Source organism: Protopterus annectens, chromosome 2.part1 (genome assembly GCF_019279795.1).
Source record: "Protopterus annectens isolate FY-2018-M chromosome 2.part1, PAN1.0, whole genome shotgun sequence".
NCBI classification, from domain to species: Eukaryota; Metazoa; Chordata; order Ceratodontiformes; family Protopteridae; genus Protopterus; species Protopterus annectens.
In genome coordinates this window covers 1,842,801,058-1,842,828,337 of record NC_056729.1, presented here as the reverse complement: position 1 = coordinate 1,842,828,337, position 27,280 = coordinate 1,842,801,058, and the positions used below count along the sequence as shown (strand labels likewise).

At 39.5% G+C, this 27,280-nt stretch overlaps 1 protein-coding gene across 2 annotated transcripts in view; it reads right to left on the bottom strand.

Annotated features, from left to right (window-relative positions):
- The window catches only part of LOC122794659 (probable carboxypeptidase X1), a 1,175,708-nt gene that overhangs the window by 72,021 nt on the left and 1,076,407 nt on the right, over window positions 1-27,280 (bottom strand). For both annotated transcript variants that reach the window (XM_044063283.1, XM_044063284.1), the window contains one exon: window positions 12,295-12,434. In XM_044063283.1, the coding sequence (XP_043919218.1) occupies window positions 12,295-12,434 (140 nt within the window). The remainder of the gene's footprint in view (window positions 1-12,294; window positions 12,435-27,280) is intronic.

The window sequence follows — 27,280 nt, the reverse complement described above, 5'->3', positions numbered from 1 at the left end:
ATATATATATATATATATATATATGTGTGTGTGTGTACAGTAGAACAATAGAATCACACATTTTAAATTCAATGATGTTAAAATACAAAATGACTAAATATATATATCCATAATAAATGAGTACTTATTTCTTGTTTGTAAAAACATTTTATGATAATGGACTCGTTGTGTCCGGGGACACAATCTGCCCTGAGTCTGACTTGCCAGGTAGGCCCATAGCATTCTAACAAAGTCTTGCAATCGCCTGTGAATATCTCAGAACAAACAGACTCAATAACTGAAAATGTACATTTTTTAAAACATCTACATGATACAGCCTGCTTACTAGAGCATTGTTATGGTATTTCTTCTTAATAGCAAGTGAATGTTCATAAATTCTCCTGTTATGACATCTGATAGTCTTTCCAATGTAAGAACTATCACAGGACTCACAGCACGCTGCGTAAACTACATATTTGGAAGTGCAGCTAAAGCTATATTTAGCCCAAACTACTAAGTTACAATGCTTAAAAGCAACTGAAAAAGAGTTGCTTGTAAATCTGCATTGTTTACAATGGCCACATTTGAACGTGCCAAAAGTACTGCATCCAGAAACAGTGAATCCTTGACTGTGGCCATGCTCTAAGATGAAGGTAAAAGTAGATGATTGTGACATTTGTTTTCACAAAGTTACTATTGGTTATTTGTGACCACTTGACTTTTTGGCATTGCATTTAAATTTCAGCTGTTTTGCATCATATCATTTTCTGAAGAAGTTCTACTTTTTATTATTAAGAAGGAAAGCACTAAAATTACACGTGTCTGGAGTCTTGCTTTGATGTTTTTGCTTTTGGAGTTTAAAGAATTCATTATATTAAATGACAATATCCAGGTGCCCTGCAGCAGCAGAGGATGAACCCTTGGAGAGTCACTGTCAGGAACTTGATATGCTGGATGTGCTTGTTAAAACTACTGAGGTGCAGGATGGACGAAAGGCCTTTATTTTCTTCATAACCAAGAATAGGTGGGAACAGAACTTCTGGCCTCATTCCAAGAAAGAGACTGTCACTATGGTCCACTGGAGAAACAGAATCTGTGTCTATTCCAAGAGCTCTGTGGAGATGGCTTTGCCTGTAAGTGGAATACTTCTGGCACAGAACATAAGAACTTTCAGTTATGACTCATTTGATGATGTCATCAACATGCTGCCAATTTGTAACAGCTGTCTTGGACAGGACATACTCACACAGCTACCCCAATGGATAACCACACACAGATTCATAAGTACTTACTAGGCTATTAATCTGTGAGGATCTTTAGAACCTAACTATACATTCCCATGAAGTTTTTGCACTTACATTTTATGCACGAATAACCCAGAGACAAGCAGAACATTTACATGGTATCCATCTCACATGACAAGACTGCATCAGCTCATTTGATACAGACATTGTTTTGGGTTGCTTATCTGACACTGCTTGAAAGTCAGGACCATGTGACACTTCACGGGTCTTCCTAAGACTGCAAGGGGATTCTTCTTTTTGGGATATTGGCTCAATATAGAAGAAGAAGATGTGGAGGGAACTGAAATGGTATCATAAAGACCAGCTGTGGTGACAGCCTGTTTCCTTATCAAGAATAAGACCATCCCTTAAATGGGGTGTCTAAGATGGATGGTCTATGCTCCTCTTTAAAAAACAACAACTAATATGGCCATAGTCATAGGTTCATAGGTTCAAATACTAGGCAATCCATCTGCAGACTGTTAGAAGCCTAGTCAATAACCACGATGATAACCAAACTAAATGAGGACAAGACCTTAAACATTCTGGTAACCGTGGTAACCTTCCCCCAATCACAATTACAGCAGGAGCAGAATCAAGACGTTTCCAGGCTGCGTAAGTATTTATTTTCTTTGGTTACAGGTTTTGAATGATGGGAATTACCCTTCTCCAGACACTTACAAAGATGCATCTTGGGCAAGGAATGGGACCTTGGCCCAGTCTATGGTGGACTTTATGAGAAGATTCTTCCAAAGCAGGGTCATCCACTGGGTAATTGAAATAGGGGGCATTATTGATTATTCTTTTCCCTCACCAAGATTACATCTGTTTGGCTGTCTGCCCCCTTTCAGCCCACAGCTGTATGAGCTTCAGAGAGAAAATCCTGAAATGGAACAGAATAGAGAAGAAACCCAAATGCGGAGCCACAGAGGTGGCTATCTGATGTTAGAATTTACAATGCAAGCACATAAATTAATGTCACTACTATTACTGTCATAGTAATTAATATCATTAACATCATAATATCAGGAGTACTACCAGGCTGCAACTCATACCATACATTTCGGCCACAGAACCTGGACCGAAATACAAAAGGCGCGGGAGTATCCATATTCATCAAGGATACCCACACCACCAGGTTAGTGGCACAGCACGATGCTTCAGAGATTATCCACGTGCAACTAACAATGGGCAAAACTGCAATTCAAATTGTAGCTTGCTACAGATCACCCACCATGTCTCAGTACCCCCATTCTGCATTTCATGGAAACACTGGGTAACATAAAGGTCCTACCAAACATCCTAATATTGGATGATTTCAACTACCCAAACATTAACTGGGAGAACTACTCAAGTACTAACTCCCTTGCCCAACATTTCCTAGAATTTATAAATTCAAACATCCTGGAACAACTGGTCAACACTCCCACCAGAAGTGACAACATATTGGACCTGGTCATCAACAACATGCGTGACCGGTGTTTCACACCGGAGGTCAGCCCCTTGCTGGCTAGATCTGACCATAAACAAATCACTTTGGATATCCACATTTTGCCTCCACCCCTAGACAAGGAAACCACCATGAAAAACTTTTCAAAAGCAAACTTCACATCACTTAAGATGGAGGTGGAAAGTTTCAAAGCCCCCATGCTAAAGGATAACGCTGTCCAAGCTGCATCCTTTATTAATACATTCTACGGGCACCAACAAGAATGAATGGATTGTGCTATCCCAAGCAAAACCAAAATTTACTCCTCCAAGAAAAGGAAACCAGTCTGGTGGACCTCTGCCATAAACAAGCTATACAACAGAAGGCGGAAACTATTACAGAAAAGAGTAAAATCCCAAGAAGGGAAGACATCCCTGATCAGTATCAGCAAGAAACTACAATCCCTCATAAAATTGTCCAAGGTGAGCTTTGAAAGAAAACTTGCCAAGGACTCCAAAGATAACCACAAGGCATCCTTTAGCTATGTCAAGAATCTAAGTGGCAATGCTCATATCTGCTCGAAGTTAGTGCAGAATGGCACAAAATACACTGAACCAACCAATATTGCCAACATCCTGGCAGACAGGTTCAGTGCAAACTTTACCCCCCTCACCCCCAAAAGGGCCCATAACCATACCAGAAGAATGTAGACCCCCTGAAATCACAGACACTCTAGCCCTCTCCAAAGCCAAAAACACAGTATCAATGGGACCGGATGGTGTCCCGGGCTGCATCCTACATGAGCTCAAAGACAAACTAACCCCTCACCTAAACACACTGTTCAAACTTAGCCTTTCCATAGGCTACGTACCCATAGAGTGGTGCACAGCAACGGTTATTCTGCTCCACAAAGGTGGAGCCACAACAGACCCCAGGAACTATCGCCCTATAAGCCTGACTAGCTTGATCTGCAAGGCTATGGAGTGCATCATCATGGAACTCATTAACAGAGACATTGGGAACCTCCAATCACTGGACCCTACCCATTTTGGCTTTGTTAAGGTCAGATCATGCCTCCTAAACCTGGTGGACTTCTTTGAGACAGTTACCAAGGCTATAGATGAGGGAAAGGTGGTACACACAGCCTACCTAGACCTCGCAAAGGCCTTCAACACCATTCCCCATTCTGGTATTATAGACAAGCTCACCAGCCTGAACATAAACCCCTATGTCACAAGATGGGTTGCCAATTGGCTCATGGACAGAACCTACATGGTGAGAGCTGCAGGAGCTAGGTCTGACTCTAAACTGGTTACATTCCCCAGGGCTCAGTCCTAGGACCACACCTGTTTGGCATATACTTCTCAGAGGTACAGGCAAGCACAGGAGGACTATGGCTGACCAATTTCACAGACTACTGCAAACTAGGGGCTATAATTGACTCACCAGCTGACACAGACATCCTCCAAAAGGGTCTAACTGAGACGGATACCTGGTGTCAAAATCATACCTCAAGCTAAATGCCAAAAAGTGCATAGTTATTCCCTTTGGAAATAACTAAGTACCCACAAACTACCACATAGGTGGCAGTCCCCCAAATATGGAAAATGTAATAGGGGATCTGGGGACCCAAGTAGATAGTACTCTCTCCTTTGATAATCACATTGCCAAAGTGGTTAGAAAATCCTTCTATGTGGCCCACCTAATCACAAAAGGGTTTACATCCAGATCAAAAGAGGTCATTGTGCCCCTCTACTCATCACTCATCAGACCCATCATAGAGTACAACAGCCCATTTGGGATATACCTTACAAGACACCTGCAACAGCTGGAAAGACCGCAGAAGTACCTCACCAAGAGGATCACTGGCCTCAAACAGATGCCCTATACAGCTCAACTGAAGAAACTCCAGCTGTACTCAGTTGCATACTGCCTGCTCAGTGGTGATCTCTGCCTGACATACAAGGCCATGTCCAACCCAGAATTGATGGACATGCTCCACCTAAAGAAAACATTATCCCCTCAAGCCACATGCTCTAGGGATCTAAACCTCACCACAACAATAAATAGGATGTGCTGGAGGGATAGATTCCTGTCCCAGAGACTTCCCATGCTTTGGAACAAGATTCCAATCTACATTAGGCAGAGCTCCTCACTAGCACTCTTCAAGAGAAACCTTGTCGAGTGGATGGGAAACAGAAAGTTTACCCCAGGGATCACTTCAGTGGCTCTGCTGGACAGAGGCACAGGGAAATAATCTAAGGGGTCAGCGAAAGCCAACACATTCTAGCTAGGCTTATAAAAGCCTTCGGGCAGATAGCCTAGTACTTACTATGAACCTATGAACCTATTACTGTTTTCATAGTAATTGACATCATTACCATTATCATAGTAATTAATATCATTACTGTTATCATAGTAATTAATATCATTACTATTATCATAGTAATTAACATCATTACTGTTATCATAGTAATTAATATCATTACTGTTATCATAGTAATTAACATAATTACTGTTATAGTAATTAATATCATTACTGTCATCATAGTAATTAACATCATTACTGTTATCATAGTAATTAACATCATTACTGTCATCATAGTAATTAATATCATTACTGTTATCACAGTGATTAACATCATTACTGTTATCATAGTAATTAATATCATTACTGTCATCATAGTAATTAATATCATTACTATTATCATAGTAATTAACATCATTACTGTTATCATAGTAATTAATATCATTACTGTTATCATAGTAATTAACATCATTACTGTTATAGTAATTAATATCATTACTGTCATCATAGTAATTAACATCATTACTGTTATCATAGTAATTAACATCATTACTGTCATCATAGTAATTAATATCATTACTGTTATCACAGTAATTAACATCATTACTGTTATCATAGTAATTAACATCATTACCGTTATCATAGTAATTAACATCATTACTGTCATCATAGTAATTAACATCATTACTGTTATAGCAATTAACATCATTACTGTTATCATAGTAATTAGTATCATTACTGTCATCACTGTAATTAACATCATTACTGTCATCATAGTAATTAACATCATCACTGTTATCATAGTAATTAACATCATTACCATTATCATAGTAATTAACATCATTACTGTCATCATAGTAATTAACATCATTACTGTTATCATAATAATTAATATCATTACTGTTATCATAGTAATTAACATCATTACTGTCATCATAGTAATTAACATCATTACCGTTATCATAGTAATTAACATCATTACTGTCATCATAGTAATTAACATCATTACTGTTATCATAGTAATTAATATCATTACTGTCATCATAGTAATTAACATCATTACTGTCATCATAGTAATTAACATCATTACTGCTATCATAGTAATTAATATCATTACTGTTATCATAGTAATTAACATCATTACTGTTATCATAGTAATTAATATCATTACTGTTATCATAGTAATTAACATCATTACTGTCATCATAGTAATTAATATCATTACTGTCATCATAGTAATTAACATAATTACTATTGTCATAGTAATTAACATCATTACGGTTATCATAGTAATTAGTATCATTACTGTCATCATAGTAATTATCATTACTGTTATCATAGTAATTAATATCATTACTGTTATAGTAATTAACATCAGTACTATTATCATACTAATTAGTATCGTTACTGTCATCATAGTAATTAACATCATTACTGTTATCATACTAATTAATATAATTATGGTCATCATAGTAATTAACATCATTACTGTTATCATAGTAATTAGTATCATTACTGTCATCATAGTAATTAACATCATTACTGTCATCATAGTAATTAACATCATTACTGTTATCATAGTAATTAATATCATTACTGTCATTATAGTAATTAACATCATTACTGTTATCATAGTATTAGTATCATTACTGTCATCATAGTAATTAACATCATTACTGTTATCACAGTAATTAGTATCATTACTGTCTTCATAGTAATTAACATCATTACTGTTATCATAGTAATTAACATCATTACTGTTATCATAGTAATTAATATTATTACTATCATAGTAATTACTATCATAGTAATTCATATTAATAATATTACCATAGTAATTAATATCACTTATATCATCATAGTAATTAATATGACTATTATTACCACAGTAATGAAAATTACTGGTATTATCACACTAATTAACATTGTTATATTATCACAGTAATAAGTATTACTACTATTATTATCACAATAATTAATATCACTATTATTGCAGTAATTAATATTGTTACTATTATTAACATAGTAATCAATATTATTATTACCACAGTAGAAAAACGTGAGTTGTGTAGACCAAAAAACAAGATGAAAACGGCAGCTGTAACAACACGCTAACTGCCACCACTCACAGATAATTCCAGCAAACCACAAGACAGATGGAAGATAAAATCCAAAATACATTTAATAAAGTGAAAAATGGTTGAGCGCTTTCACTCGCAAAGGCGGGCTTCTTCAGAACACATAATTCAATAAACAAATTGTTTAAATACTAAAAAAGGCGCCAAAACTGGCTCAATTCAGTTAAGGAAGTTAAAGCAATATTGCAAATAAAAATTCTCTCAACAACACAATGAGAATACAATCCAGCTGAACAATTAAAACAGCACCAGTACATAAATATAAACACAAAATTAATGTGAATAAAAAATTCAATCTAACATTAGTAAAGGTTTAATAGACATATAGTCATTAATCCCAGGCGGTGTGGTGGCATCTGTAAACACTTGCCACCATAATTCCCTATAAGCCAGGTAATTTTTAAGATTACCACCCCTAGGATTACTCCTGACTGACTCCAAAATGCCGAACTTAAAATTATGTTCAATGCCATAATCCAATATGTGTCTAAACAGAGCATTCTTTGTGTCTTTATTTCTGATAGAATATATATGAGAATAAATTCTTTGTCTTAATTGTCTTTCAGTTTTGCCAATGTAGAAAAACTGACAGGACATACAGATGGCAATATACACTAGCATGGTAGATCTACAGTTGCCCTTGATTAAATGCAACTTAGTATGACAAATGTTGTTTAAACATATAATGTTCGACTCTAAAATAAAAGAGCACTGATTACATGTGCCACATTTAGTAGTGTTGAAACCTTGATGGAGACGGGAAGGGAATTCACTTTCCAGAATGTGCTTCAAGTTTTTTACCCATTTTAAAAACAAAACAAGGTTTGGAACCCACCCGATTTAAAATATCCTGTGTAGATGTTAAAATGTGCCAGTTTTTGATTACTATATTTTTGAGCTCCTGACTATATGGACCATATTCAACTATAAGTGCACTACAAAAAGATTGATTATCTTCCAAAGATGGAACTTTGTGTCCACCACAAAAATCAGTCACAGTTCCAGACGGTCTAACAAAGTCATGACCAACAGCGGGGATGTCTTTATTCTCTCCCAACAAAGGAGAATATTTGGAACCCCATTGACTCATAACATATGTGACAATGTCATTCAACATTCCAATGTCATAACCCCTTTCGATGAATAAACCAGTCATAAACTTCAGCTCATTTACCATATCTGTATACCTAGAGGTCATTCTAATGGCCCTGATGCATTGTCCTTTAAAAATATTTCTTTTTAACTTATAAGGATGGTAACTGTTGTAATCTAAATATGAGTTTGTAAAAGTGACCTTCCTATGAATTGTGGATTTAAACCCATCAGCATCAACAGAAATCAAAGTGTCCAAGTATGGAACACCAGTAGTATTATAAGTAGATGTAAACCTGAGGAAGTCACTACTGGAATGCAAGTAATTGATAAAACAGTCAAAGGTATGACTGTTACCCATCCATAGAATATAAATGTCATCTAGGTAGCGAGAGTAATACACTACATTGTCAAAGTAATGACTGTTGAAAACATGGTTCTCATCCCAGTCCAGCATGACCAAGTTGGCGAAGATGGGTGCACAAGCGGCACCCATAGCAACGCCTCTTGTCTGCCTAAAGATTTCACCTTCATAAAAAATGAAGTTATATTCCAACACAATACTCATAAGTTCAACGAGGACAGAAATTTTGTCCCAGCTGAAATTAGTGTGTTTCATCAAACTTCTAGAAAAGGCTTCCAAGCCTTCCTCAATAGGTATACTACTAAATAAATCAATAACATCAATAGAGCTGAATATTAAATTGTCTTTGTCAATGTAGGCAGGAAAATTTCGCAAAAATTCCCAAGAATCTTTGACCAAATGCTTGATCTGGTCATATATGAATTTTAAAGTGGTGTCGATGACTACACCAATAGGGAATGTCTTAGCTTTACTGCCAGAAATGATAGGTCGAAGTGGTGGATTCAAATGGTCTTTATGCACTTTAGGAATACCCACAATGGTGGCTAAAGTGGGAAAATCAACTTTCATGTATTCAAATTGTTCTTCAGTAATTCTCTGTTCTAACATATAGTCTTCAAGGAACATATCAATTCTTCTGTATGCAATATTTAATTCATTTAGTGAAGCCACGGCATAATTGCCAGGAGAATGAAGTATATTGTGAATTTTGGAACTATACATCATAGTATCAAAAATCACAATGCCTCCACCTTTATCCGGCTTCATAATTCTGTGACTACGATCCATACATAGATCGTTAAGAATGGAGGCTTCCTCTTTAGTTAAATTAGAAGTAACACTTGAATACTTTTTATTACCAGCCCTTCTGTTAAATTTGTAAAGTTCTTTGGTAACCTTATTATCAAAGGCAGAAATAACAGGATTGTTGGTAGGAACAAAGGTGCTTTTCTTCTTTAAACTAATACAGTTAGACTCAGTATTAATAGCTTTGTTATTAAACATGGTGGCCAGGTTTAGTTTTCTAATGAATTTTTTAAATTCAAATATGGTATCTACAACCCGAAAAGAAGGTGTGGGTATGAATTTCAAACCTTTAGAAAATAAACTAAAGTGAGCAGTTTCCAACCTGACATTACTATAGTTGTAAATTTTAAAGTTTTTGCAATCACTAATAACATTGTCAATAGCCACAATGTCAGATGGAAAAGGAGGATTCTGAATCATATCAGAACAAAAGGAATTGGAAGAATCTATTAATATTTCTTCCTCCATTTTCCCCCTTTTTTCCACTTCCCTTGAGGCCTTTTCATGGATGATGGAAAAAAAATCCTGCTCTGGGCGATTTCTCTCATATTCATTCTCATAATATCTATCCTCTGACCCCATGTTAGTAATTATCTTATTGTTGCCCCATTTATAGCAGGCATGTCTGCTATACTGCTTTTTGTCCCTCTGAATCTTCTTGTATTTGCGGTCAAAGGCTTTTCTAGCCCTGTCATCAGCTAATGAAAATTGTTTATAATAAAGTTTCTCCCATTGCTCAAAAAGTAAATCCTGCACAATGATGTTATTTAACTTCTCAATCTCAGAAATGCATTTACAAAGTTTCGAGTCATTGTGTTTGATCAGTTTTTTCATATATTCTATCCCGAAGGAGTCAAACAAGGCATTAAAATCATTTCCAACTTCCACTGTAATATCAATGCCTAACGGCATTTTAAAAAACCTCAGCCCCATTGGTACAATTTTAGCAGTAATGCAGTAATTAAGATACGCATTATCCAATTTTAAAGCATTGATATTGTTCAATTTTTTACCAAATGAATAAATATAGTCCCTTCATGTACTTTTAGAAGCATATTTGACATCATGAATCTTATTCTCATATGCATTATCGAACTTACAATCAAATTCGATAAAGTTCTGTAATACATTCTGTTTGTCAACAGTCACTTTGTTAGGTTTAGAATTAATGTTATAAGCCGTAGCAGAAACAGTACCTTTAGGGTGAATAATGTCACCAGACGTTGAAGTGTATGTACGTATTGGCAAAACTTGTTTGGGTCTGGCGCCAGTACGCCTAGCTTCTTCAGCAAAATTGCTGAATGAAAAATCAAAAGTAAAATCGCAGGCTTCGTTCCTTATATTGTCCGCTGAAACCGCGGATTCAGGTAAGTCAATCTCGCTACGCAAAATTAATCCGGAACCCTGCCCATTAGGAATTTTGGAGTCAGTCAGGAGTAATCCTAGGGGTGGTAATCTTAAAAATTACCTGGCTTATAGGGAATTATGGTGGCAAGTGTTTACAGATGCCACCACACCGCCTGGGATTAATGACTATATGTCTATTAAACCTTTACTAATGTTAGATTGAATTTTTTATTCACATTAATTTTGTGTTTATATTTATGTACTGGTGCTGTTTTAATTGTTCAGCTGGATTGTATTCTCATTGTGTTGTTGAGAGAATTTTTATTTGCAATATTGCTTTAACTTCCTTAACTGAATTGAGCCAGTTTTGGCGCCTTTTTTAGTATTTAAACAATTTGTTTATTGAATTATGTGTTCTGAAGAAGCTCGCCTTTGCGAGTGAAAGCGCTCAACTATTTTTCACTTTATTAAATGTATTTTGGATTTTATCTTCCATCTGTCTTGTGGTTTGCTGGAATTATCTGTGAGTGGTGGCAGTTAGCGTGTTGTTACAGCTGCCGTTTCATCTTATTATTACCACAGTAATTAATATTGTTTTAATTATTATAGCATTTAGCAGCACTATAATTATCACAGTAATTAATATCAGTACTATTGTTACTATAATAATTGATATCAATATTATTAACATAGCAATTAATATCACTTCTATCATGGTACTTAATATTGCTGTTATCACCCCAGTTATTAATATCAGTTCTATTATTATTATAATTAAGATTGCTATTATTAATATAGTAATTAATACCATTACTATTATTATCATCATAGTAATTAATATTAATATTATTAATACCCATGAGACAAAGCTGACATGCTGTATTTACATCTAGATAGCACAATAAGAGAAGGAGCTAGAACAACTGCACAAACAGAAGGAATTGCACATTCTTGTACAGACAGGAAGTCAATATCCAGCTGTATAGGCATGTGACACCATGTAATGAGACACTAATGCAGGGTAAAATGTATATTGCAAGAGAAAAGGAGGATGAATGAGTAACATGACTGGAGCTTCCATCGCTATGGCAGCAGTTCTGTGAGCTGAATTACTGTACCACAAACTTGTTTTTAATTAGTGCATAACTGGGTTTTAACACCTGGAATGGATTTGAAAGTATAATAGGTAACATTGCTGAGAGATCTACAAAACAAATGAGCACTGTCCCTGCCAAATGTTTCATTCCTTAAAACAGCTGCACTGTAGGAATAATATTATTACAGCTTAAGGAAACTGAAAAGTGGACTGATCGTCTGAAATTGCAGCCATCTCACTCAATAACATTTTGGAAAGAACATGCATGTTTAGGAACAGAATGTTTGACATTGTATCCTGAGATTTTGGCTGTCTAATGAAAAGAAAATACATTTTGTCTCTACACTGTTTCTTAGTCATAAGTAGATATAGTAAATGACCTCTTACTGGAAAGCCCAAGAAGAAAAGAAAAAACCTAGTGGCCTGTTCGTAAGGAACATTTGTCTCTTACCTGCTCCATGTAGACGATGAGTGATTCCTTATTGTTCTCCCACTCCATGGGAAGCTCCACCTCATGGGGGAACTTGTCACATGACAGTTCCACTGTAATCTCGAAGCAGTTGGTATGCAGGTAGCTGAAGTCATTCATACCTGAGGAAGGGGAGAGAGAAGCAAAGCTGTGATAGGATGCTCATATGTGTTACCGAGGTATCTTTGAAGGGAGGGCTTGCATAACAAAAATACAGCAGTGAATGCAAGCTAACATCTAAATATCGGTGATTATGTTTTTTAAGAGGATATATGAAACAATTCATCAAGTAATTAACAGTAAAACAGGTAACAGAATGAAAAGTGGGGACTGAGGCACAAGAAAGCAAAGGTGACATCAGGTCAGGAGACCAAGGTATACTTCAGACAGAGGCAAATAAGTACAAAGGTGAGTACAGGTCAGGTGACAGCAGCACACTATAGAAGTGCAAAACAGAGACAAATAATATTAGATAAAGGTAAGGACAGGTCATGGGACAGGAGCACACTGTTAAATTAGGAAACAGAGACAAATACAAAAGTAAGGACAGGTGATGGGACAGGAGCACACTGTTAAATTAGGAAACAGAGACAAATACAAAGGTAAGGACAGGTCACGGGACAGGAGCACACTGTTAAATTAGGAAACAGAGACAAATACAAAGGTAAGGACAGGTCACGGGACAGGAGCACACTGTTAAATTAGGAAACAGAAACAAATACAAAGGTAAGGACAGGTCACGGGACAGGAGCACACTGTTAAATTAGGAAACAGAGACAAATACAAAGGTAAGGACAGGTCACGGGACAGGAGCACACTGTTAAATTAGGAAACAGAGACAAATACAAAGGTAAGGACAGGTGATGGGACAGGAGCACACTGTTAAATTAGGAAACAGAGACAAATACAAAGGTAAGGACAGGTGATGGGACAGGAGCACACTGTTAAATTAGGAAACAGAGACAAATACAAAGGTAAGGACAGGTGATGGGACAGGAGCACACTGTTAAATTAGGAAACAGAGACAAATACAAAGGTAAGGACAGGTCACTGGACAGGAGCACACTGTTAAATTAGGAAACAGAGACAAATACAAAGGTAAGGACAGGTGATGGGACAGGAGCACACTGTTAAATTAGGAAACAGAGACAAATACAAAGGTAAGGACAGGTCACGGGACAGGAGCACACTGATAAATTAGGAAACAGAGACAAATACAAAGGTAAGGACAGGTCACGGGACAGGAGCACACTGTTAATTAGGAAACAGAGACAAATACAAAGGTAAGGACAGGTGATGGGACAGGAGCACACTGTTAAATTAGGAAACAGAGACAAATACAAAGGTAAGGACAGGTCACGGGACAGGAGCACACTGTTAAATTAGGAAACAAAGACAAATACAAAGGTAAGGACAGGTGATGGGACAGGAGCACACTGTTAAATTAGGAAACAGAGACAAATACAAAGGTAAGGACAGGTGAAGGGACAGGAGTACACTGTTAAATTAGGAAACAGAGACAAATACAAAGGTAAGGACAGGTCACGGGACAGGAGCACACTGTTAAATTAGGAAACAGAGACAAATACAAAGGTAAGGACAGGTCACGGGACAGGAGCACACTGTTAAATTAGGAAACAGAAACAAATACAAAGGTAAGGACAGGTCACGGGACAGGAGCACACTGTTAAATTAGGAAACAGAGACAAATACAAAGGTAAGGACAGGTGATGGGACAGGAGCACACTGTTAAAATAAGAAACAGAGACAAATACAAAGGTAAGGACAGGTGATGGGACAGGAGCACACTGTTAAATTAGGAAACAAAGACAAATACAAAGGTAAGGACAGGTCACGGGACAGGAGCACACTGTTAAATTAGGAAACAGAGACAAATACAAAGGTAAGGACAGGTGATGGGACAGGAGCACACTGTTAAATTAGGAAACAGAGACAAATACAAAGGTAAGGACAGGTGATGGGACAGGAGCACACTGTTAAATTAGGAAACAGAGACAAATACAAAGGTAAGGACAGGTGATGGGACAGGAGCACACTGTTAAATTAGGAAACAGAGACAAATACAAAGGTAAGGACAGGTGATGGGACAGGAGCACACTGTTAAATTAGGAAACAGAGACAAATACAAAGGTAAGGACAGGTGATGGGACAGGAGCACACTGTTAAATTAGGAAACAGAGACAAATACAAAGGTAAGGACAGGTGATGGGACAGGAGCACACTGTTAAATTAGGAAACAGAGACAAATACAAAGGTAAGGACAGGTGATGGGACAGGAGCACACTGTTAAATTAGGAAACAGAGACAAATACAAAGGTAAGGACAGGTCACGGGACAGGAGCACACTGTTAAATTAGGAAACAGAGACAAATACAAAGGTAAGGACAGGTCACGGGACAGGAGCACACTGTTAAATTAGGAAACAGAGACAAATACAAAGGTAAGGACAGGTGATGGGACAGGAGCACACTGTTAAATTAGGAAACAGAGACAAATACAAAGGTAAGGACAGGTCACGGGACAGGAGCACACTGTTAAATTAGGAAACAGAGACAAATACAAAGGTAAGGACAGGTGATGGGACAGGAGCACACTGTTAAATTAGGAAACAGAGACAAATACAAAGGTAAGGACAGGTGATGGGACAGGAGCACACTGTTAAATTAGGAAACAGAGACAAATACAAAGGTAAGGACAGGTGATGGGACAGGAGCACACTGTTAAATTAGGTAACAGAGACAAATACAAAGGTAAGGACAGGTCAGGACAGGAGCACACTGTTAAATTAGGAAACAGAGACAAATACAAAGGTAAGGACAGGTCACGGGACAGGAGCACACTGTTAAATTAGGAAACAGAGACAAATACAAAGGTAAGGACAGGTCATGGGACAGGAGCACACTGTTAAATTAGGAAACAGAGACAAATACAAAGGTAAGGACAGGTGATGGGACAGGAGCACACTGTTAAATTAGGAAACAGAGACAAATACAAAGGTAAGGACAGGTGATGGGACAGGAGCACACTGTTAAATTAGGAAACAGAGACAAATACAAAGGTAAGGACAGGTCACGGGACAGGAGCACACTGTTAAATTAGGAAAAAGAGACAAATACAAAGGTAAGGACAGGTCACGGGACAGGAGCACACTGTTAAATTAGGAAACAGAAACAAATACAAAGGTAAGGACAGGTCACGGGACAGGAGCACACTGTTAAATTAGGAAACAGAGACAAATACAAAGGTAAGGACAGGTGATGGGACAGGAGCACACTGTTCAATTAGGAAACAGAGACAAATACAAAGGTAAGGACAGGTGATGGGACAGGAGCACACTGTTAAATTAGGAAACAGAAACAAATACAAAGGTAAGAACAGGTGATGGGACAGGAGCACACTGTTAAATTAGGAAACAGAGACAAATACAAAGGTAAGGACAGGTGATGGGACAGGAGCACACTGTTAAATTAGGAAACAGAGACAAATACAAAGGTAAGGACAGGTCACGGGACAGGAGCACACTGTTAAATTAGGAAACAGAAACAAATACAAAGGTAAGGACAGGTCACGGGACAGGAGCACACTGTTAAATTAGGAAACAGAAACAAATACAAAGGTAAGGACAGGTCACGGGACAGGAGCACACTGTTAAATTAGGAAACATAGACAAATACAAAGGTAAGGACAGGTCACGGGACAGGATCACACTGTTAAATTAGGAAACAGAGGCAAATCCAAAGGTAAGGACAGGTCACGGGACAGGAGCACACTGTTAAATTAGGAAACAGAGACAAATACAAAGGTAAGGACAGGTGATGGGACAGGAGCACACTGTTAAATTAGGAAACAGAGACAAATACAAAGGTAAGGACAGGTCACGGGACAGGAGCACACTGTTAAATTAGGAAACAGAGACAAATACAAAGGTAAGGACAGGTCATGGGACAGGAGCACACTGTTAAATTAGGAAACAGAAACAAATACAAAGGTAAGGACAGGTGATGGGACAGGAGCACACTGTTAAATTAGGAAACAGAGACAAATAAAAAAGGTAATGACAGGTGATGGGACAGGAGCACACTGTTAAATTAGGAAACAGAGACAAATACAAATATAAGGACAGGTGATGGGACAGGAGCACACTGTTAAATTAGGAAACAGAGACAAATACAAAGGTAAGGACAGGTCACGGGACAGGAGCACACTGTTAAATTAGGAAACAGAGACAAATACAAAGGTAAGGAAAGGTGATGGGACAGGAGCACACTGTTAAATTAAGAAACAGAGACAAATACAAAGGTAAGGACAGGTCACGGGACAGGAGCACACTGTTAAATTAGGAAACAGAGACAAATACAAAGGTAAGGACAGGTCACGGGACAGGAGCACACTGTTAAATTAGGAAACAGAAACAAATACAAAGGTAAGGACAGGTGATGGGACAGGAGCACACTGTTAAATTAGGAAACAGAGACAAATACAAAGGTAAGGACAGGTGATGGGACAGGAGCACACTGTTAAATTATGAAACAGAGACAAATTCAAAGGTAAGGACAGGTGATGGGACAGGAGCACACTGTTAAATTAGGAAACAGAGACAAATACAAAGGTAAGGACAGGTAATGGGACAGGAGCACACTGTTAAATTAGGAAACAGAGACAAATACAAAGGTAAGGACAGGTGATGGGACAGGAGCACACTGTTAAATTAGGAAACAGAGACAAATACAAAGGTAAGGACAGGTCACGGGACAGGAGCACACTGTTAAATTAGGAAACAGAGACAAATACAAAGGTAAGGACAAGTGATGGGACAGGAGCACACTGTTAAATTAGGAAACAGAGACAAATACAAAGGTAAGGACAGGTGATGGGACAGGAGCACACTGTTAAATTAGGAAACAGAGACAAATACAAAGGTAAGGACAGGTGATGGGACAGGAGCACACTGTTAAATTAGGAAACAGAGACAAATACAAAGGTAAGGACAGGTCACGGGACAGGAGCACACTGTCAAATTAGGAAACAGAGACAAATACAAAGGTAAGGACAGGTGATGGGACAGGAGCACACTGTTAAATTAGGAAACAGAGACAAATACAAAGGTAAGGACAGGTGATGGTACAGGAGCACACTGTTAAATTAGGAAACAGAGACAAATACAAAGGTAAGGACAGGTGATGGGACAGGAGCACACTGTTAAATTAGGAAACAGAGACAAATACAAAGGTAAGGACAGGTCACGGGACAGGAGCACACTGTTAAATTAGGAAACAGAGACAAATACAAAGGTAAGGACAGGTCACGGGACAGGAGCACACTGTTAAATTAGGAAACAGAGACAAATACAAAGGTAAGGACAGGTCACGGGACAGGAGCACACTGTTAAATTAGGAAACAGAGACAAATACAAAGGTAAGGACAGGTGATGGGACAGGAGCACACTGTTAAATTAGGAAACAGAGACAAATACAAAGGTAAGGACAGGTCACGGGACAGGAGCACACTGTTAAATTAGGAAACAGAGACAAATACAAAGGTAAGGACAGGTCACGGGACAGGAGCACACTGTTAAATTAGGAAACAGAGACAAATACAAAGGTAAGGACAGGTGATGGGACAGGAGCACACTGTTAAATTAGGAAGCAGAGACAAATACAAAGGTAAGGACAGGTGATGGGACAGGAGCACACTGTTAAATTAGGAAACAGAGACAAATACAAAGGTAAGGACAGGTCACGGGACAGGACCACACTGTTAAATTAGGAAACAGAGACAAATACAAAGGAAAGGACAGGTCACGGGACAGGAGCACACTGTTAAATTAGGAAACAGAGACAAATACAAAGGTAAGGACAGGTCACGGGACAGGAGCACACTGTTAAATTAGGAAACAGAGACAAATACAAAGGTAAGGACAGGTCACGGGACAGGAGCACACTGTTAAATTAGGAAACAGAGACAAATACAAAGGTAAGGACAGGTGATGGGACAGGAGCACACTGTTAAATTAGGAAACAGAGACAAATACAAAGGTAAGGACAGGTGATGGGACAGGAGCACACTGTTAAATTAGGAAACAGAGACAAATACAAAGGTAAGGACAGGTGATGGGACAGGAGCACACTGTTTAATTAGGAAACAGAGACAAATACAAAGGTAAGGACAGGTCACGGGACAGGAGCACACTGTTAAATTAGGAAACAGAGACAAATACAAAGGTAAGGACAGGTCACGGGACAGGAGCACACTGTTAAATTAGGAAACAGAGACAAATAGAAAGGTAAGGACAGATGATGGGACAGGAGCACACTGTTAAATTAGGAAACAGAGACAAATACAAAGGTAAGGACAGGTGATGGGACAGGAGCACACTGTTAAATTAGGAAACAGAGACAAATACAAAGGTAAGGACAGGTCATGGGACAGGAGCACACTGTTAAATTAGGAAACAGAGACAAATACAAATGTAAGGACAGGTTACTGGACAGGAGCACACTGTTAAATTAAGAAACAGAGACAAATACAAAGGTAAGGACAGGTGATGGGACAGGAGCACACTGTTAAATTAGGAAACAGAGACAAATACAAAGGTAAGGACAGGTGATGGGACAGGAGCACACTGTTAAATTAGGAAACAGAGACAAATACAAAGGTAAGGACAGGTCACGGGACAGGAGCACACTGTTAAATTAGGAAACAGAGACAAATACAAAGGTAAGGACAGGTCACGGGACAGGAGCACACTGTTAAATTAGGAAACAGAGACAAATACAAAGGTAAGGACAGGTGATGGGACAGGAGCACACTGTTAAATTAGGAAACAGAGACAAATACAAACGTGAGAACAGGTCACGGGACAGGAGCACACTGTTAAATTAGGAAACAGAGACAAATACAAAGGTAAGGACAGGTTACGGGACAGGAGCACACTGTTAAATTAAGAAACAGAGACAAATACAAAGGTAAGGACAGGTGATGGGACAGGAGCACACTGTTAAATTAGGAAACAGAGACAAATACAAAGGTAAGGACAGGTGATGGGACAGGAGCACACTGTTAAATTAGGAAACAGAGACAAATACAAAGGTAAGGACAGGTCACAGGACAGGAGCACACTGTTAAATTAGGAAACAGAGACAAATACAAAGGTAAGGACAGGTCACGGGACAGGAGCACACTGTTAAATTAGGAAACAGAGACAAATACAAAGGTAAGGACAGGTGATGGGACAGGAGCACACTGTTAAATTAGGAAACAGAGACAAATACAAAGGTAAGGACAGGTGATGGGACAGGAGCACACTGTTAAATTAGGAAACAGAGACAAATACAAAGGTAAGGACAGGTCATGGGACAGGAGCACACTGTTAAATTAGGAAACAGAGACAAATACAAAGGTAAGGACAGGTGATGGGACAGGAGCACACTGTTAAATTAGGAAACAGAGACAAATACAAAGGTAAGGACAGGTCACGGGACAGGAGCACACTGTTAAATTAGGAAACAGAGACAAATACAAAAGTAAGGACAGGTGATGGGACAGGAGCACACTGTTAAATTAGGAAACAGAGACAAATACAAAGGTAAGGACAGGTGATGGGACAGGAGCACACTGTTAAATTAGGAAACAGAGACAAATACAAAGGTAAGGACAGGTGATGGGACAGGAGCACACTGTTAAATTAGGAAACAGAGACAAATACAAAGGTAAGGACAGGTCACGGGACAGGAGCACACTGTTAAATTAGGAAACAGAAACAAATACAAAGGTAAGGACAGGTCACGGGACAGGAGCACACTGTTAAATTAGGAAACAGAGACAAATACAAAGGTAAGGACAGGTGATGGGACGGGAGCACACTGTTAAATTAGGAAACAGAGACAAATACAAAGGTAAGGACAGGTCACGGGACAGGAGCACACTGTTAAATTAGGAAACAGAGACAAATACAAAGGTAAGGACAGGTGATGGGACAGGAGCACACTGTTAAATTAGGAAACAGAGACAAATACAAACGTGAGAACAGGTCATGATACTTTAGGCTACTGGACAATCTGAGGCAGAGGCTAAGGGCAAAGAAGGTGACCAAGGTGTAATGCAAAATAAGACACTGAAGACAGAGGACACAGCACCGTGAATTGTAAGTAGAGTAGGAGACAGATGTATCTTTCAGAATGAGATGTGGAGATGGTGAAAGGATAGTGAAAATAAACATATTAGGAAGAAGCTATACAAGGAACAAAGATGGAGACACAAACTGTGCAAAGCTGAAGACAAGTCAAGAGGGAGAGTGTGTACATCTGGATACCATGGATAAAGATACAGGATAAAGGCAGGAATACAAAGGTTATTCATATGAACAACATACAAATACATGGCAGTCAGAGTAATAGCAATAGAAAAGGGAGGTTCATAGGAGGTTACTAGGCTAGTGGCCTCTATTGCCTTTACAAGCCTAGCCATGTAGATCCCAAGTATCCCCTTTGTTCTTTTTTGGATAGTTTGCACAATGAATTTATGATATGAGCAGGTCTGTTATAAACAGTGGCTACCCCTGTCCATGAGCGGCATGGATGCCACCCCTGGGGTGAATTTGCAGTCTCTCATTCAATGATCTAGGTTGTGTTTGAATAGGGTCAATGAGAAGATGTCTTTTACATGAATAGGGAGTCTGTTCCAGAGAAGCAGCAGTCTCTCAACGACATATCTGTGTCTCCAGCATGATCTGTTAGTGTCACAAGCTAGGTTGAGTGACTGACTCTTAAGTCATTTAACTTGCAGATGTGTAGCATTTCCATTATGGCAGGGCTGGAAATTGCACATTAAGGTACAGAAAAACATACCATTTGGAATGAGATACTAGAGGAAGTGCCATAGATAGTTATTAGGTTGAGATCCAGTAGAGCACTGAGGAGCCTAGCCCACATTCCCTGTTGCCCCCAAGCATTGCATGGTTAAGTGACTTGCACAGGATTACACAGTAGATACATAAGGGCTAATGGGAACAAACCCTGTACCACAAAAACTACATTTCACAGCCTTAACTCCCTGTGCTAACTACCTAACTCAGAAAGCTGAAGAAGAGGTGTGACTGAAGTTCTGGTACTCAGTGGGTGAGATGACTTTCTCAAGAAGGAAATGACAGAGGGTAAAGGAGAGGGCAGACTTAGGTACTCATGTACACTAAGTGGCATGATGCATTATAAACAAAGTTATTGAAAGGTAAGGGGGAGGTAGATTTTGTTTTAGTTGCACCATATAGATGGTGGGATGAGCTACATAACTTGAAGATGAGGACAGACTGACATGCTGGAGTGCACAGACATGGAAACATTAAGCCGAGGACGTGCAGAGGTATTTGACACACCCTGGGTGTGATGAGGCACCAGAGATAGCAGCACATTACACTGAAGGTGAGGGCAGGTACAGGTACACCGCTGAGGTGGTCCTTAGATACCAGTGATACTAAAGCATGAGGATAGAAAAGGGATAGGCTGAAATGTAGTGACCATATGCAGGATGTTATAAAATCACAAAATACTAAAGACAGAAACAGAGGCCAGCGAAGTTGAGGACACCTCATTGCACTATTATACTTAGTGGTATGTAACACCAGAGAGGGAAATACACAGAGGTGGATGAAAGAAAAAGCCGAGAGAAATACATTGGATGGTAGAGGATCCTAGACACAGATTCATTTTGTAATATATAATCTACTATGTTAATATCTTAAGATTTATTTGTTGTTGTGTCAATATGTTTGAGGTTTTGATTTAATACTGTTTCAATAAGTATCCTGAGCTTTCTCAAGCTTCTGTGTTACATACTAAAATATTTTACTGTTAATAAGTACATGGAGCTTTTCTCCTAAGGACTTTGTTGAAAGGGCATCATTTCTATGCTACATTCAGGGATGTTTTACTGCTTATATGTATGTGGGACTCTGCTGAAAAGGGGTCTTTCGTGATCCAACCAGAATATTCCGGTCAACAAAAGTAAATAAATAAATACATGATACATACATACATACATGTGTACATACATAAATAAATGGGAAATAAAGGCCGGAGCATGCATGACTACATTTAAGTGTACACAATCTGTATTCAAGAACATCCCTACCACATTTGTGTCCTTTCTAGTCATCTCAGAAAAATTAGACTAAGTGTAGATTACATCTGCACTTTATGGTAACCTTTATGAATTCCCCTCGATATTAAAGGCTGCAAGAAAATCAGTAGAAAAACTAAAATTAGGAGGAAGAAGATGTGAGATATGCTTGTGTTGTGTAGCCACTCAGAACGGGGTACACTTTGTGTATTGTTCATGTGTCTGGCCCATTTCATGCCATTTCGGTACATCACATTATGTGCAACAGATTACAGGAAAAAAGCAGGTACCATACTGTGAAGGAAGGTAATGCCACATTCCTGTATTCAGGCCTGCATTCAGCAATAGATGAACTAGGCAGCTGCATAACACCTAACACTAGCTGGGAGGCCCAGCCATGAAAAAAAAAAAAAAATTCCAAACTGATTTCCCTGCTGTGCAGTTGTATTAGTTTTAGTCTTCTTCACTGACAAATGATTTAAACTGATCATAGGATCATAGGATTATAGGAAGTTACTAGGCTAATGTCGCTAGAGCCCTTACAAGCCTAGCCAAGTTTTTACTACATATTTCCATGATCAGCACCTGTTGACCCTGTCCAAGAGCGACACAAGTGGAACCACCGGGGTAATTTACAGCCACCCATCCAATTCGTCCAGATTGTGTTTGAAGAGGGTCAATGAGGTGCTCTGTTTGACATGAAGTGGGAGTCTGTTCCAAAGGTGTGGTAACCTCTGGAAGACAAATCTGTCCCTCCAACAGGTTTTATTAATGTCACATACCAGGTTAACGTCTTTAGAGCGAGTAACCTGTGTACCATTTGACTTTCGGATATGAAACATTTTCATTAACACAAAGGGCCAAAGATTGCCTTATATGCAAGGCAGAAATCACCTCTGAGTAGTCTGTATGAAACAGAATAAAGTGGCAGTAATTTCAGACAATCCCCATAGGACAGATGGTGAAGACCTTGAATTTTCCTTGTGAGGAACATTTGTGGCTTCTTCACTTGCTGCAGGTGCTTAAATAGTACATACCAAAAGGGGCATTGTACTCAATTATTGGCCTGATGAGAAAAGAGAACAAGAAAGTTATAACTTCTTTTTTCTGGAGGCAATGCCCTTACTTATGAGGTGAGCAATATAAAATGCCCTTCTTACCACTGTGGAGACATGATGGTTAAAGTTAAGGTTGCTGCCAACCTGTGTGCCCAGGTCTCTCACCACTGACTGTGTACTTAAGGTGTTGCTATTGATGTGGTAGTTAGCAGGAAGATCGCTTTTACCAGAAAGAACTATAATACATTTTTTGCATTGAGTTTAAGGCCATGACTTTGGCACCAATCATTTGTTTGTGTAAGACTCACTTGTAGGATGTTAACATCATTTGGAGACCCTATGACTGCTCCTAGTTTGCAAACATCAGCAAACTTTGTCAGCCACAGACCATTAGTTTTTGCTTGTACTTTGGAGAAATAGATTCCAAACAGTAGAGATCCCAGGACTGATCCCTGTGGAACACCACTGGTTGCAGGTCTGCTGTTGGAGGTGGATTCCCCTATTATGACTGTATGTGTTCTATCAGTGAACCAGTTAGTGACCCATCTGATGATATAAGGGTTGATACCTAGCTGGGTGAGTTTCTCAATGATGCCTGAGTGGAGGATAGTGTCAAATGCCTTGGCTAAATCCAAGTAGGCTGTATGTACATATATCCCCTCATCCAGGGCCTTGGTGACTGTCTCAAAGAAGTCCACCAGGTTTAACAGGCATGATCTCCCTTTGACAAATCCAAACTGACTAGGGTCAAGTGTTTGGAGATTACTTATATTTTTTGTTGCTAAGGTCAGTGAAGATTTGCTCCATGACCTTGGCATAAGGCTAGTCAAGTAATAAGTCTATAGTTCCTGGGGTCAGTGGAAGCCCCACCTTTGTGCAAGGAAATAACGGTGGTTATTTTTCATTCAGCTGGTACGAAGCCGGTGGTTAGACTGTGATTGAAAAGAGTACCCAATGGTGTTGCTAATTCATGTTGGAGCCCATGTGGGATGCAGCCTGGGACGTTATCAGGTCGAATAGATGCTGTGTTTTGGGCCTTAGAAATGGCATTTACAACCTGTTCTTTAGACATACAAGGTAGGGAACAAGTGGTAGGGATGTCATGGGGTACGTGTGGTGGAGACAGGGGAGTGAGGTTTTCACAGAACCTGTCAGCCAACAGGTTAGCTATATCCAAAGGCTCAGTATATGTGGTATCATTAACTACCAGTTCTGCATAAATCTGGGTCTTTCCTTTTAGGTTACGGATATAACTATAGAATGCCTTCTGGTTGTCCTTCCTTGAGGAAACTAATGTGGACTGATAGTTTTCTTTGGAGGATTTCAGAAGTCTTAGGTTCATAGGTTCATACTAGGCTATCTGCCCTAGGGCATTTATAAGCCTAGACAGAATGTCTTTGGCTTTCGCCACCCATTTTAAATTTATTTTGCTATGCCCTTTTTCGAGGTTAGTATACTGTGCCTCTGTCTAACAGTGACACAGAAGAGATACCCGGGGTAAACCTACGATCTCCCATCCACTCATCAAGATTCTTCTTGAAGAGAGTCAATGAGGAACTCTGCCTAACCTGGACTGGGATTTTATTCCAGAGTGAAGGGAACCTCTGGGTTATGAATCTGTCCCTCCAGCATGTCCTATTTATTTCAGTGCTGAGGTTCAAGTCTCTCGAGCGCGTAGCTCAATGGGATTTGGATTTTTTGACGTGCAGCATGTCCATTAATTCCAGGTTGGACATGGCTTTATATGTCAGGCACAGATCACCTCAGAACAAGCGGTATGCCACTGAGTAGAGCTGGAGTTTCTTTAACCGGGCAGCATATGGCATCTGTTTGAGCCCTTTGATCCTCTTGGTGAGGTACTTTTGGGGTCTTTCCAGTTGCTGCAGGTGTCTGGTAAGGTACATCCCAAAAGGGGCATTGTACTCAATTATGGGCCTGATGAGGGATGAGTAAAGAGGCACGATGACCTCCCTTGATCTAGATGTGAATCCCTTCATGATTAGGTGGGCTATATAAAATGTTTTTCTAACCACTTTGGCCACGTGGTTGTCATATGAGAGATTGCTATCAACTTGGGTCCCCAGGTCCTAATTACTTCTTCTGTACTTAATGGATTACCACCTATGTGGTAATTTGTGGGCACTTTGTTTTTGCGAAAGGGGATGACTATACACTTTTTGGCATTTAGCTTGAGGCCATGGCTCTGGCACCAGTTGTCTGTTTCTATGAGGCCCTTTTGGAGGATGCTTGTGTCGGCTGGAGAGTCGATTATGGCGCCCAGTTTGCAGTCATTTGTGAACTTGGTCAGCCACAGTCCTTCCGTGTTGGCCTGTACCTCCGAGAAATATATACCGAACAAGAGAGGTCCCAGGACTGAGCCTTGTGGGACACCACTTGTAACTGGTTTGGAGTCTGACATGGCTCCAGCAATTCTAACCATGTGGGTTCTGTCCTTGAGCCAGTTTGCAATCCATCTAGTGACATAGGGGTTTATATTTAAGCTGGTGAGCTTATCTATAATGCCGAGTGGGGTATTGTATCGAAGGCTTTTGCGAGGTCCAGGTAGGCTGTGTGGACCACCTTCCCCTCGTCAATGGCCTTGGTGACTGTTTCAAAGAAATCAATCAGGTTTAAGAGGCAGGATCTGCCCTTAACAAAGCCGAACTGGGTAGGATCCAGTGTCTGTAGGTCCCCAATATCTTTATTTATGAGGTCCATGATGATCCTTTCCATAGCTTTGCAGACCAAGCTAGTCAGGCTTATGGGGCGATAGTTTCCAGGATCCACTGAGGCACCACCTTTATGGAGAGGGACCACTGTTGCTGTACGCCACTCTTTGGGCACATATCCTGTAGTAAGGCTGAGATTGAACAGTAGTTTTATGTTTGGGTTTAGCTCTTCTTGGAGTTCATGTAGGATGCAGCCCAGGACACCGTCTGGTCCCATTGATGCTGTGTTTTTTGCTTTGGAGAGGGCGGCTCTTACCTGAGCATCTGAGATGTCAGGGGGGCAGCACTCTGCTGGGATAGATATCTGCTCTTTTGGTGGGGAGGGGAGGGGGAAGTTTGCGCTGAACCTGTCAGCTAGGATATTGGCAATGTCTGTGGGTTCAGTGTATTTTTTGTCATTTTGGACTAATTCTGAGCATATCTGGGAATTGCCACCCAGGTTCCTAACATAACTAAAGAAAGCTTTGTGATTATCCTTAGTGTCCTGTGCAATTTTTCTCTCGAAGCTGGCCTTAGACAATTTTATGTGTGCCCGTAGTTTTTTGTTAATACTGATCAGTGATGCCTACCCTTTTTGGGATTTTGCTCTATCATTTAGTTGCTTCCTCCTTCTATTGTATAGTTTGTTTATGGCTGGGGTCCACCAGACAGGATGTCTGCCTTTGGAGGATTGGGTCTTGGTTTTATTTGGGATCGCATGATCCATGCATTCCTGAAGGTGTTCATAGAATGCATTTATAAAGGATTCTGCGGTCTGGGCCGTATTTTCCACAGGCCCAGGGGCTTTGAAGGATTCCACCTCGGTTTTGAGGAGTGTGAAATTTGCTTTAGAGAAGTTTTTCACTGTGGTTTTCTGGGCAGGGGTGGGGTCGGGATGTGAATATCCAGTGAGATTAGTTTATGGTCTGATCTTACCAGTGAGGGATACACTTCTGGTCTGGAGCATAGAGTCCCCATGCTGGTGATGATCAGGTCCAGTATGTTTTCCCCTCTTGTGGGAGTGGTAACAAGTTGTTCCATAGCATTTGAGTTTATAAATTCTAGGAA